Genomic DNA, 15,105 nt, shown 5'->3' with positions numbered 1-15,105 from the left:
TGGTACTGCAATTTCTTGTTGTGTATGCCAACAAGCAAGCCGATACGGTTTGGGTATTGATATATTTTGGTATGCAAATACTAGACGGCTTGCTTCCATTATGGGTACATTATGTCCAAAGTTACCCTTGAATCTTAAGATGTTTTCTACAGAAAAGCAATCAGAAATCATCTCATTTTTCACACATCCCTACAATTCTGCACTTAACACCTGGGAGTTGTCATGTATAACCACTCTCCGCTTTTCTGTGAGCCACTCAGCAGACCCCCATTCAGCAGGGTGATTTGGGCCATATCTACAACAGTTTCTCAGGGGGGTAAGGGTTGTTCTCATTACTTTCCCTGTCCAACTTTTCTCAGGCAGTCTGAGGGGATACATCTTTCTGGTACAACACCGCCTCTCAGACACCAAAGGGGCTGTGAAAATATTTTATAAAGTTATGCAAGTACACTTTTCTGTACCCTCAGGTTAATTCAAACATCTGGCCCATTTATTTTACCTTCAGGCCCGAGTTCTTGCGCATGCGCAGGCGTCCCATCCACATGTCGGTCAGCAGCATCTGACTGCAGGTGTGAGCGATGAAATCTCGGTGTTTGGCTGCTACCGCCAGCTGCAGGCAGGTGGCGTTGCTCCAGTTTTTCAGCTCGTACGTCAGGAGCTTCATAGCCATCTGCTCGTCCTGTTTATAGGACTGGTCTAAGAGTTCCACTGCCAACTGGCCAAACTCTCTGGGATGTGATATACAGGACATATACAGGCACACAGAGGCATGAACAGAGACAGTCAAACACTTTGTTCAAATAAACTGGTCAAGGAAACTCCGGCCATCTGGACGGACTCTACAGAGATTTAATTAGCATAGAAACAAGTTTCATATCAACACAGCATGCAGACGTGGTCAATGCCAAACATGATATCTGATTTCTTTATGAAATGCACAAACAGGTACAGTGTTAGCTCTCACTGGTAATATATTTTTTATTTTATTATTTATTTTACAAGGTGAGGGATTTAGGAATGCTTGTTTTTGTTTTAAAATGTTTTTTTTTTTTTTTTTACAACATGCTGAATTATGAATTATGACATGCTGTTTGGAGACTACAAAATCTTGATCGTAGCACCAAGGGGTTAAAATTAAAAAGAAAAGAGCCTAAAATATGAAAAAAAATCTTAATTTAGTGGAGTAGTATGGCAAACAAAAAACATGTACATACAAAGACACACAGTACCTAAGCACACACAAACATCCCACACCTTTCAAACTGTACACAAACATAATGTACCATCCCTTCCAGACAATATGATGAAAACCAATACGTTAAGATTTTGTTTCAACCCAATTTTAACTTCTAAAAGAACTTTCTCCATAACACACTCAAAACCCAATTACCCTAAAACCTTTCAGAACAGTATTTCACAGTACACTGGACGCTATGTCTCCTGTGTGGTTGAATGTGGATAACAAGGGACTCAGACTGCTTGAGAATTAATAAAACAAGCACTCATTACACCACAGATTCAGAGCAAATGTTTCTGTTTCATGAAATATGAAAGGTAGATATTCTAAAAGCATTTCTGCTTTTAGAATATCTTGGAAAGTAAAAGAAACTCCCTGAAGAATGTAGAAATTACTGTATGTATGTCCAAGTTCTCGTATTCATCCCTCGAGTTACTACATACAAACACACACATACATACACACACACACAAACAAACAAACAGCACAACCCCAAATTAAGATATAAAATGTATATAGTTAAATGAGCCCTTGCATGAGCACAGCTATAGTCTCAGAGGAAAGCAAACTCAAAATAAACCAGCTGTAGAACTATGGCTGGCCTTTGAAACTCTGTTAGACTGTATGTTTGTATGCATGCATGCATGTGTGTGTGTGTGTGTGTGTGTGTGTGTGTGTGTGTGTGTGTGTGTGTGTGTGTGTGTTTGTGTGTTAAGTGAGTTGAAGTTGGTGTGGCTGCAAAAGTTTTTTTTCCAAATTATTCACAGTCATTTCCATTATTTCATCCCTCGACGATTACCTTCATCTCAAATGCATATTTTTAACTAACAATGATGCATGTTATTAGATTTCTGTATCTATGTCACCTAAATCCTGTGCGAGCCTGAAATAGACTAAAACAGGTCACTTTGCAGGGAAGAAGGCATGCTAGAGTGTTTGGGTTGTGTATATATATATGTGCTTGAAGACGATTGCCTGTCTAGACCTGCCATTTAGATTTGCATAAATCATGAAGTGCAGAATTGTTACCCATATGGCAGGTCTTACGAATTGCATAGTATTTAAACATCACCTTTAAAACAACACAGCTGGATGGATATGTGTGTACTTTCTGTGACCCACCTGGAATTGTGGTTGAGCTCCTGGGAGATGTCGTCCACCATGTCGTTCTCCGAAGCTTCGTGTGCCATGGCCTTACAAAGCTTACATGCCACCAGCGCCTTGGCCATGGCCTCCTCGCCATGTTGCCAAAAGAACAGTGCCATTTTCTGACGTTTCATGAGCACGGCCCACACCATGAGCTCATGGAAGGGGAAAGGAAAGTGATTAATTTCAGGGTCATCCAAATCAATGTCCACCTCCTCCTCGCGTTTACGAGTTGTCTTCTGGCGTCCTCTGCGGATTGGCATGTCGTCCTGATGGAGATCAATAGACAGTGAGCGGGGGAAAAGATGGACATAGCTATGGAACAATTCATATTTTTGGGTGATTTGTTGTGGATTATTTGCTTTATTTACTTTTTATGAACCCTCACCCTTGCCTTAAATATAGTACCACAGGACAATGTGTTTAGGTTGATATTGAGCAATATTTGGATGCACTCAGTCAAATCTTAGGCTGTCTATGATTATTACAAGCAAAATCCAAGAATCTGGATCATATCCACTTCTAAAACCTAGTCTCTGACAGACTTCATCTCTGCATATGTCTAAACGGTCCGATCACATGGCAAGCATTTTCAGAGTGTATGATCTAAATTGTTGAACCACACATGATGAAGAAAAGCCAAATGCAGAAGCAAAATCAGACTTTGGAAGACACAGTTGAAAGGGTAAAGTTCTACACACAAAAATACACCTAATAAGCAAAGTCTCACACTTTTAAAATAAAATAGTTTTGTGAAATTTTGACTTTTCTCTATTTATTCAGTTTCCCTTTAATGCTGAGCAAAAAAAAAACAAGTCTCAGGTTGTCTCCTTGTCTCTGCAGGGATCGATACTGCCAGTTAGTGTCATTTCAACAGCATCAGCACTGAGCTCCAATAATTTCACATTTTAACAATTGTGGACTTCTGACAGCTGTTCAATACTCGAGATCTGACAAATTGCTTTCAGTGGCTCTTTCATTTGTGCTTGCTTTAAGACAGATTATGTGAATGTATAGATACATGATACTAGTACAGCAGTGTTCAGTTATAGACAATAAAACAATCTTTAAAAATCAGAAGCTACGTTAACAGCAATTTATTCAACGTATTCTGTTTCATAGCCAGTCTGCCATGTTGACTTTATGACAAACTGAATCACAAAAAGAGAGACATCAAGGTAACTTTAACAAACAACAACAAAGAGGGAACAACCACAGACAGGCAGACGGATGTGTTTCACAGGCAGACATACAGAGAAATGGACGGCCATGCACGTTAGATGTGAACACCTCAGAGAAAACAGTAGACACATGCTTTGACAGAAGCTTTATGATGTGGATGGATCACAGTTTGTACTCCATAGATACATACGAGTACACAACACATGTATATGTATTATGTAAATCTGTTAGGTCAGTCATTACCTAGTCAGCTGAGTGGGCTGCTCTGACATGTTACATTAAGAGTTGTAAATGTTTATACTGTCTGAAGCCTTTGAACAGTTATATAGACAATGTTTGTGTTTCAATATGAGAACTATTTTAATTGAAAATAACTATGAACTAGATTGTGTGAACTACACCATAAATTGTGATTATTACCAGCCTTGAACTGGTTGAAAAGTCTATACATTGCTGGCAAAATTGATTAAATGCACCTCACAGTCTCCTTTTAAAGACCTCAAGGCGCACTGCCTACTTCACTGGAAGATACAGATTGGCTTTACACTGGACACTATGTGAGAGAGACTGTTTCAGACGTGAGAGAGAGAGAGAGAGAGAGAGAGAGAGAGGGGAACAGAGAAGGAATGACTGAATAACAGCTTTGATGAGAGCAAACACTCACCTCCATCCCCAGCAGTTTCAGGGCTTTGGGCTAGAAAAGCAACAAAAACATAAACAAACAGAACAAGACTTTGTCGGATGTAATTTATAGAGTAAGTCACTCTATAAGCACAACACAGTGCACACTGACAGACATTCTAATGTGATGAGAAATATTCACTTCCAGTTTAAGGGTTTTTGTTAAAAGGGTAACAATGATGAGGGGTGTTACGCTCATGTGATTGACAGTGCGCTACATACAGCTACAATCTCATACGACTGCATGTTGGCATCGGTTATAGCAGAGTGTGTTTGTGCGTTTGGTACAGTGCTCTGTATCTGTATTAAAGCAGGGCATGTATGAATTATGCATTCATGAGCCATCATCTGACTTGATATAAATAGCACAGGTCTCCTGTGGGGATTTTGATATCTGCATTTATTTCCAAGCTTTGTTCTTAGTTAGCATGTATGTGCATGTGTGCATGTGTGTGTGTGCGCACATGGAAATGTGATTGTTCATTTATTTCATCACATTTAGCCTCTTTGTTCAGTTTCAGCACCTTTTTTTTTGCTTTTGCTTTATCTGTGTCTTTCCAGCTGCTTTGTTGCTGCCAAGGCAGACATACAATGAGATAAACAGGCACATGAAACCCACATACACACACTCACAAACGCACACACTCTAACAAAATACAAACATTTAGGTGCACCATCAAGCAAAAATATTCTCTCACACCTGTGGCGGTGTGTGAGACGTTGAGGCAGAATGAGAACAGGAACATATACATTAGGATGTGCAGTGTGCGTGCTGTAAAACACACTACACTACAGCACATGATTTCAGTGATTAGTTCCTCCTCTTTTGATGAAGGTCTTCCAATCAGTGAGATGAGTGTCTGTAGTGGTTGTAATGAAGTCTGTATATTTTGGGGGCAGAGTTATGATGGCACATGATGAAGAGTCACTGCTATAATTGATGAATGATTTGTTGCATCAAGCTAATAATAGTCTGTGCTGTGCAGACACTTGATATTGATATGAAGGATAACAGATGGACCGCTCTAGTTCTGACCAGCTATGGATCGTAGGAGCAAATGATACGTAAGGATATATAGAACACTTTTCTTTTCATGGTTGAATCTGACCGTTCAGCTGTCAGGGCTGAGATGTGTAGATTTTTATTCACTCCTAGTGCTACTAAAGCTAGCAGCTGCCCCTTACGGACAATCATAAAAAAAGATATTGTGTAGATTGAATACATTTCCTGCACATTCAGCCATGTCACAAGTAGAATAATGTTTGTAGACCTGCATATATACAGACTGTGGCAAGGTGAAGTTTGCCATTGGATACATAATATTTATAAATTTTGACCTTATCACTGCTAATTTGAGCAGAATTTTTATTTCACTAACACTAGTTGCTTAGTGAATTTAATTTTCCACCCATGACTGTTTATATGCATTTAATGTTGAGGTCTGTGTCCAGGTGAGATTCAATCACTTACCCTCTTTGGTCCAAAAAGGTTGTGGTATAGAGTTCTGAATCTCTTCCTGGTGTAGTTACACCGATAAGCTCCACCCATGAGGTATTCAATGACCAGTCCGATGTCGATGAGGCTGATGCGGTAGTCCGGTGGCAGGTTTCCCTGGAAAACCAGACAGTGTTAACAAACAAGGACCTGAATGATTTGTGAGGGAGGATTAAAAAGACAAACAAAGGAGGGGTAAACACAAATTCAGGAAAAATCACACTGTCAGACACGCTCACTTCACAAAATCCTTATCAAACTGTTTTTGGCTATGAAAGAAAAAAAAAACGTGATTATCGGATTCACCTTGAAGTAGATCCAACTGAACCCTGGATATTCTCGCTTGGAAAGAACACACAATGTCAGTGAGTAACCGGCACGATAAGCAAGAGCAGGGGAAATGAGACACACAGAAACTCTCGGGCAAGATCTCTCTTCCAGCCTCTTATAAACATCGTTATCTCAACCAGACTGTGGTACACTTTATGTTTCTGTATTTTATTTTTATTTTTTTTAGAACTATGTGGATCTTGGGTTGCGTCTTGAAATGTGGACCTATTCCTCCCAAGTGTGTGAACCAAAAATAAGTTTCAATTAGGATAATAGTCGTGAAAGCTCTCTACAACCCAAATCTTCAAAGCTATAACTTGTTCTCTTGTAGAGGAGTAAGAATGAGGAGAGACTAAAATCTTAGGTGTATTATGATTCATAGAGAGAATAAAGTATCTGAGGACCATTACAAAGAGGTAAAAAAATGGAATGATTTGTCGTAATTTTCATTCAGCAAATTAATGAGATCTTCTCAGTGAGGTTCAGTGCAGTCTTGAGGAGAGGAAAAGAAGGATAAGTGGTAACATCCCATTAGCCTGGAAGAGAGGGGCATAGGGAAACAGAAAGGCAGCTATTATTGCCGGAAGGGAGAATCATTAATGTAAAAGATGTCTATTCACGTGACCACTATAGCCATATCAGCACCTGCCACTCCTCATCATGCCCTCAACATCAACCCCAGATCCTGCAGTCATTACCCTGACCCCCAACTGTTTCTTTCAGCTACACCAATTACCCGACATGTCGTTACACCTTCTTCTAACTCCACTCAGATGAGAGATTTTAGGAATCCTCCCTGACCTCCTCATCCTCCGTACCCTGGCTTCCTATCCAAAGACTCAAGGTCCTCGGTGGTAAAGCCTGGCAAACCCCTGCAGGCTAACTGATCCACTTTGAAGTATAGCGAGAGCCAGATACTCCTTGTCTCTATACATCCACAGTTCAAAGTGAACACACAAGCCTTCACCTTCTCATGGTTCTGATATACAGTTGAAAATGCAGCAGTCAGCGGTTGGCTGAGCCCTCTATGAAGTCCCTGAGGTGGTGAAGCTCAAGCTATTGAGCTGTTTGTTTACAACCTGTGTAAATAGACTCTTTTAATGGGGAAGATGATCTACAGAAAAACTCATTTTACTCTTGCCTACATATGCTTTATCTCTGGCATGTAAACCACATAGTCCAAATAGTTGTTTTAATTGAGGGGCTCTCTGTCCGCCAAACTTATTAAAGCTCATCAAGCTATTACATTAGTACACAATGTTAATCTGTAATGAAATATACACTCAAACATCAGTTCTTGTGTGAGCTCTTGAAGCTCCAGTATAATTTTAACATCTACACCGTACACACTGTACATTCCAAGAGCAAAGAAAGGGAAATTAAATCTGGTAACATGTGGGTTTCCTTCTTACTTTTGAGACTCGGGGCAAAACGTGTGTTACTACCAACTTTTTTCCACAAAACTGCATTGCTCACTTCCCCTGAAGGAAATTCCATTTCTGCTCTGACAGCTGTAGTCCACAAGCCATCTCCATGATTCCCCCCTATAAGACTTTCCCTTTCATCACACAATCTAATAAACAGGCTAGACTGAACCTGAGCACAACATTCACTGGCTCTCACAGCTGCTGCCTGGTACCTAAATCTGAGTAAAAATGATTTATGCCAACTCCAAACATTACTTCTACCGAAGAGAATGAGGAAATAAGAAAAGGGAAATGATGTATGACACATGACCCCACCCGGGGAGAGGAGTTCAACCTAATTAGCATCATACTATGATACAACGACGACACAAAAAGCACTCGGCTACACTAAACACACAGCTTTGGATGGGGATGTTATGCCATGCACTACAGTGTGTGTGTTTTGAATGTGTGAAAGCAGCATGGTGATGTTTGTTGAATATACCCTGTGCATTCTCTCTGCAGCAACTTGATTCCATAGTTGTGTTTATAGACAGAGTGGACGTAGAAGAAGAGTGATTACAACATGCAGCCTCTTTAGTAACTCCCAGAGGAGCATGCAGCATTACTCTAATCAGTAACACTTTAATTAATGAACACCTCTCAATGCTAATGGTGGTGCTGCTGACCTCTCCATCATCCACCAACACTGGGATCACTACTAATTGGCCTGCAGACAGGTATGTAATACTGAATCTGTTTTTTTTTCTTTGCAGCAATCACCAAGGTGTAATAGAAGATTTGCAGGAAAGATAATGAATACTTCATACTTTTTGCTTAAGTGCAGTTAAAACATATACAGAGAGGTGATTTCACAATTGTACCATTGTGAAGATAACCACACATCAGTATAATTCAAGAGAACATCCAGTTTCACCACTAGTACCGGATGATACAGCGTATCAAAAAGAAAAAACACTTAAAAGTGATATTAAAGATGCAAATAAAAACAGACATGAATAAATAGTTGGTATCTACTGAGTTCTTTCTTCTCAGCCTCACAGTAGTTCCACTAGAGCCCCAGCTGGCACAAACTCAAGTTCTGTGGATAAAGTGATGTTTAATACATGTAGTGTTTGTTTACAACGGCAGTGCATGCCTTAGAGAAAGAACAGAGTAAATTGCAGGAGATTCATGAGAGGGATGGAAGTCGTGCATAGCTCTACACAGCCAGTGCAGCCTGCAACTCCAGCTGAAAAGAGAAGAGCCGGCCTCTATCAGCAGTTAATGGCAACTAGGGCAACCCAAATGTAAACCCACAAAATGTACACAAACAACGAGACAACGCACACTTCAAAAAAAGCAACTGGAACTACTCAAACATTTCTCCTTTAATACACACATTCAAGCCAACATTCCCATACAGAGTGCCTGAACAGCCATGGAGCTAAATGGACGGCAGCGATGGTCATACCTTTTTGACATCTCTGACGAGGTGGTACAACGTGTTGGATGGTCCATGTCTCTGAAGGAGGGGGGAAATCAAAGATAAGGTGTCAGGATATTGTAAATAGTCACTGACAACAAATGAATTCACCTAGGGCAAAGACTTGACCTGGCCTGCTATGCTGTGCATAACAAGCAGCATGCTATTTGTGTAATTGTGTTAATGAATGATGAATTCATGAATAATGAAGTATTTGCAGAAGGAGGACGGCCCCAAGTGTTGTGCAAAAATGTAATACCACTTATATTTACAACCAATTCATGTGCATTTATTTGTACCGTGTTGTAGAGCTCCTCCAGTCTGGAAAGTGTGAGAAAACGGTGCATACTGACTCCATTTTCAATCAGCAGCTTAACAAAGTCGACTCTGTCCAGAACTAAGGCATCCAGCATCGCCTGCTCCAGGGAACCGACCTATGGTATGCGTGGGAGGAGGATACATGAAATGGTGGTACCATATACAACCCACACTACATAATACTAACTGTACAGTAGCACAGCAAGGAAATGAATAAACATAAGGTGGGTTTTTGTGTAAGGATATCACCAAAAGAAAAACATGTTAGAGGAGCCAAACTTGATGTGCTAATTTCAATCTTGATACTCAAATATTGGCAGCACTTCTATCTACCTTTTCATCTGACACACATTTCATCATCCCATCTCATCATTAGTCTTTGTAGATTATTCTGAGCTGCATATTAGTTGTTGTTTATAATATTAGCTGTTGATGACCATAAATCATGTTTTTTGCACAAGCCAAAACTGAGGTAGGCATTGCAGTATACCGTACCGTGTACTGTCAGTGAGACTGCACAAAGGCAAAACTTGCCCCATGAATTTTAGATCAATATTTCTGCTGCAGTATGTAGGTTAAAGTTCTTACAGGCCACTGCTGTCCGTATATGAAGATCTGACTTCGGGCGATGTCCACTCTGTTCCAAGCCAGAGCCAAACTCAGCTGGTCAGGAGCGGAAGCATTGGCACCTGCAAGAGGATCCCAGCAAGAGTAAAGACAATGTCATATTTCTGGAAAAACAAGGCTTCCTGAAAACTGTAGTGTATACTTTAAAAAATTGAGTATTGTTTTAATGTTGAGTATAACCTGGCTTTACTGCTTATTATTCTCTTCAAGTATTCTTAAGCTCCTCCTCTGGAGCTACTGTGAATGCAAATCCTTCAGTACTTTAAAGTATATATGTATTGATGAAGTTTCATCTTATCTGTTATGTTCAGTATGTACAGTGTGTCACACTGTTCATCTCTGATGTCGTCTCCATTTTTATGGAGATTTAGTACTTTGTGGCCATTTCAACATACTTGATAGTAATTTTGATTGTTAAAAAAACAGACTTAAAAAACAGTAACGACCTTTGCACAACCACCAATGAAAAAAATCAGAAAAGGAAATCCTTGCTTAGTTTTTTTCTTTAGCACTTTTGTTAAGGTGACCCCTATAGAGCTGAGAGAAGATTAATTATGGTAAGCTTTATTTATTGGGACTGCAGGGGCTTAATGTAACTTCAGGCTTGGTAGATCTTTACTTTTTACTTGACAATGTGTCTTGCCTGCTTTTCTGTGTTTCTGTAAGCTGATGTCTTCAAACTGAAGAACAACAGCTTGGTTTTCCATGTATCACTTTATTTAACGCTCCGTCTCATCCCTGCATAAAATACAACCGTTTCTTTGATTTGCTGTGTCAGTGAACATCACTTACAGATCTCTTCCTGGAAGATAAACATGACTGCAACATTGTCAGTGAGGAAAAAAACTGAACACTGAAAACAAAACAAAAATTCTGGACAGATCTGAGTGCTTTTTATAATTGGATGAAGAAAAACACAAGTTGTTTACAGGACTGAAGGGCACACTGATAAATAAAGTGTTGGATGGTATTTCTGGATAAAAACAGGACACCTCTGTCATGACTGTGAAAGCTTTGCTGCATGTCATTACTGATAATAAATTGACACATTGGAAGACGTAAATCTGGCGAGATGCTCAAGCAGGCTGCGCTAATTTATCTGTCCAGTGAGTTTCTTTAAAATGTTCTTTCTGCAGTCATTTTAGCACATATCATTATCCATGATTAATTGAAGAAAACAACCTGGAGTCAAAAAGGGAATATTGTTATGAGTTTTAGGATCCTCTTAGCCTAAAGACATTTGTGAAATGGGGCCCTGGTATGCACAGAAATAGGTCATACAGCTGGTGTTCTTCAAGAATCCTAGACAACAGTGTAACAATGTTTGTTGGTTGAAAACTCAGCCAAACTTCAGCAGAACAGCTGAAATGTGGACAGAAGGAAACTGTACACTTTAATTAATTAATGAGTGATATATAATCCCATGTAAAACTGAACGACTGTAAACATGATGATATATATGCAACATGAAATACAGTTGACCAGTGAGCTCAAGCACAAAAAACGCAGACTGCACTTCCAATTGATAATTTATCTGCACACTGGGAGGGGTTAGACCAAATGAAAACGATAAAGCAACAGTTGCCCTTCAGAGCCTTTAGAGAAACACACTATAATTATAGTATAATAATAATCCCCCGTGTGTTTACAAGACTGGGATTTCTTTTTTTAAATATGCACACCGGTATCATCACACTACACAGTGCTCTCTGTCTTAAAGGCCTGTGCAGCATTAGTGCAGCTTAATGTTCAGACACAGAAAGGCCTGTTAATGAGATGCACAGCCGACTAATAAGGGCTTTAGAGGAGGTGTGTGTACATTAAAAGGCAGTGTGGCCTTGCTTTATCAAAGGCCTGTGGCTTCACTATGACTGCCTGCAGGGAGGTTGAACTCCTGCCAACTGACTTTATAGACCTAATCTTCAGGACATTGACTTCCTCAGACAGCACATCATCAATAACTCCAAACTCCCCCCTCTGTTACACCATGCTTCTTCAGCTGCACTTTCCTTACTGCCCTGTCTTTACCCACATCTCTAAATCTCTCCCTCAGTCTCTAACCCTGAATCACACACTCCATCCTTTTTTTATTCTCTTTTTTCTCCTTCCAGCTCTTCCTCTGTTCTCCCCTCACCACGTATTCCTGACTGTGCCGTGCCTTGTTGAGCTTCAGGCTGTAGCTTAGTTCTCCTACGAAGGAGTCTAATCCAGCGTTTAAAAAAAGCAGCTCTCCGGCAGGATGTGACTGATTTCATTTTACACTAAAAGCCTTAACGGGTCTCATTGACGCAGCAGCAGAATGAGACTTGCATGTGAAATGACCCTTGTGCTGCTTACCACAAAGCATTTTCCTCCCCTTTTCTCATCATTCCCACATATTCTTTCTCTTCTGTGCCCTCTTTGCTTTTGTTTCCTTGTTCTCGTTTTCTCTACTCCACTCTTTCTTCATTTGTCAATCCTCTACATGCCATTCCTATAACAATGTGAAAGGAGTTGAATAAAAATGGATGAAAAAGTGAGCAGAAAAACTACGGTTTGACTGATGGAGTTGACAGAGTACATGATGGAGACTTGTTTACATAGTGAGAGTTACAGGGCAGTAGAGGGAGTGTCTGGAGTGATGCATGGGCCAAATAAATCATGTATCTTGACTGCAACACATCAATTATGTAAAACACTCTCCCTCTCCAAACTCACTTATTCAGTCTCTTTCTCACCCTCTGTGGAATGAAATGTTTCTCTGAGGAGCGATCCTTGAGAGAGTCAATCATGTGCGTTGAATAGCTGAGCAGTCCCACAGGACTCGCTGTCTTTTTGCACACACGTGTGTGTTCACATGTGCCAGTGTGTGTGTTGGAGTGAGAGCGTGAGTGCAGAGTTGAGTGGGCCTTGCTAACGTCATATTCCTTAAAGAGGCAAGAGCAGACACGATCAACAGAAGCAACTGAACAACCTATCAAAGGTGTGGATCGATAAATCATGTGAGTGTGTGAGAGAGTGTATGTGTGTGTATGGAAGAGTGGAAAAAAATGGGGGATCATGAGGGTGGCACTAGACATTTTCTTGATTTAATAAATTAATTTAGTCCCATTCATTGCCTTTATTGGTTATTGCATAACAATATGTTACAGAATTAGAAACTGCAGCTTATGCTTACTGAAACTTTTTACTCTATATTCTCTTACTTTGTCAATCCTTAGGTCTGCCCTGCTCCACCATGCTGACTGATTGCGTTGCATTGTAATCATAGGGGCGGAAACTGGGATAACTGTAGATCATTAGTTCACTTGTGTACTACAATGGTTGTGTAACATACCCGGTAAGCTGAGTGTAAAGATAAGAATTCAATGGTAGCCACACTGTTGGATTTGTGTGAGGATGAGAGGTATGCAAAAAAAGAACAGCGTTCCTCCCTATGTGTTAAAAGTGATTATTGGCCACAAGGGCAATTAACTTGACAAATGCCAATTAAAATAAAACATGCACTACAAAAGAGATGGTCATAAAGACACAATACAGTTCATAATTCATTGGATCTGCAATTATCTGTCCCTGGCCACACAGTTAATGAGCAGCAGCGTTCATGCTAATCAATTATTCTGCAGGTGTTGCTGTGTTTCTATTAGCATAAGTAGGAAACCTAGAAATCACTGGAAGCTCGACTGGAACCTGCATATACTCTTACACGCTGGCTTGCCATGAGTTTAGATAAAAATAAATGTGCTGTGAGAACAAGCAACAGAATAGGTCAGCTTAGCACAGAAACTGTAAATAGAAGAAGCTTGTCTTCACTTTCCAAATTTAATCAATCTGTGTAACAGCACCTGAATAGAATTTTTTACTAAAATATTACATAGTTTCTGATCCATGGAAAAAAAACAGGTGGTTCTGTACCAGACTTGTAAGACAGTTACTCTCTTGCTTGTTGGTTTAGCTAATGAATACTGGATTACAGTACACATTGGATTACATTGGATAGCAGTAGCATTTTTTAGTTGCAGTTTATAAACAAAACATTCAAACTGGCTCCCCCTCCTGGACTCATCGCATCAAGAAGTGGACACTCACTGCAGGTTGTAGTGTGTACGTTAACTGCTTGTACCTACAAACACTGCAAGCTACCGTACCCTAGCACAAGCTAACCACAGCTGTTTGGCACCTGCCTGTCCAACAGAGTGTCTAACCCTAGTGAAAGGTTGAGTCTCATTTAGAACGAGCTTTATCTGCTTGGTGTTTCACCTCACTGTGATTATATTTTCTCTTCTTAGCCGCTACGTCCTCGTCTATATTCCATCGCTCCATTTGCATCGAATCACTGAATTGTCAACCAAAAACAAAACATCAAAATACTGGCTGAGGACACCAAACATTTGGAAGCCCCTAAGTGATGATTGAGCGGCATTACTTTTGTACAAGTCTATATTTAATTATCTCGGAAAAAGCTACTGTGTCTATCTTTAATTGAACTCCCCTGTGATGCCCATGGCACTCTGTTTGTGGTTAAAATGTAAGAAAGTTATTGCTTTATAATCCAATTTATTATCAAGTATGCTCATTATCAAGTTTGCTTTGGAGCCTTCGCCCTCCTTAGTGATCTTGAAACCTAACCAGTGTTAGTAAAAAACATAATCCTATACGCTGAACATAAACCTAAAACATGACAGTGATAATAGTGCTTTATTCAACGTATAGAAACCTCCAAATAACATCCAAGGAGGACCAGAGTGAAATGGAATTCACTTTTTGCACACTAACACACACGCACACAGAACAACAAAAAACACCCACCTTTAAGTAAAGCAGTGAGGATGGCAAGGTCAATGTCCTGATGACCCTCCGACCCCATCCGGAAAACAGTTATCTGTGAGACAATAACAGAGAGCGACAGTCAGACAGATAGGAGAGACAGAGGGTAAGACAGACAGACAGACAGACACACAGACAGGGAGAGAGAGAGAGAGATAGAGAGCGACAGATAGTGAGAGAGACAGAATAGCTGCATTTATTATTAACAAGTCAAACTGTTTTACAGATAGGTTCATTTTGTATCGTAATTCAGTCATATCCCGAGTGAGAGCTTTTATTAATTGCTTGATAAAACTGCTTCACTAAAAACTGTCGCTGTGATGCTCAGAGGGGGAGGCAGAGAAGAGTAGAAGGAAAGAGTGTCATTGCTCTGCTGTGATGAACTGTATCT

General features: G+C 40.1%; 1 protein-coding gene across 4 annotated transcripts in view; it reads right to left on the bottom strand.

The window, feature by feature from the left end:
• The window catches only part of trpm3 (transient receptor potential cation channel, subfamily M, member 3), a 112,840-nt gene that overhangs the window by 20,468 nt on the left and 77,267 nt on the right, over nucleotides 1–15,105 (bottom strand). For 2 of the 4 annotated variants that reach the window (XM_065965121.1, XM_065965125.1), the window contains exons 9-17: nucleotides 14,697–14,769; nucleotides 9,870–9,970; nucleotides 9,263–9,397; nucleotides 8,952–9,002; nucleotides 6,048–6,083; nucleotides 5,718–5,858; nucleotides 4,230–4,259; nucleotides 2,360–2,652; nucleotides 500–728 (exon numbers count right to left, since the gene is read on the bottom strand). In XM_065965121.1, coding sequence (XP_065821193.1) covers nucleotides 500–728; nucleotides 2,360–2,652; nucleotides 4,230–4,259; nucleotides 5,718–5,858; nucleotides 6,048–6,083; nucleotides 8,952–9,002; nucleotides 9,263–9,397; nucleotides 9,870–9,970; nucleotides 14,697–14,769 — 1,089 coding nt within the window. The remainder of the gene's footprint in view (nucleotides 1–499; nucleotides 729–2,359; nucleotides 2,653–4,229; nucleotides 4,260–5,717; nucleotides 5,859–6,047; nucleotides 6,084–8,951; nucleotides 9,003–9,262; nucleotides 9,398–9,869; nucleotides 9,971–14,696; nucleotides 14,770–15,105) is intronic. The other 2 variants (XM_065965117.1, XM_065965111.1) reach the window with 1 other exon arrangement.

This window comes from Labrus bergylta, chromosome 2, assembly GCF_963930695.1.
Source record: "Labrus bergylta chromosome 2, fLabBer1.1, whole genome shotgun sequence".
In the NCBI taxonomy this organism is placed as follows: domain Eukaryota; kingdom Metazoa; phylum Chordata; class Actinopteri; order Labriformes; family Labridae; genus Labrus; species Labrus bergylta.
Note: the sequence above shows the minus strand (reverse complement) of the source record. Positions and strands in the feature narration are given on the sequence as shown.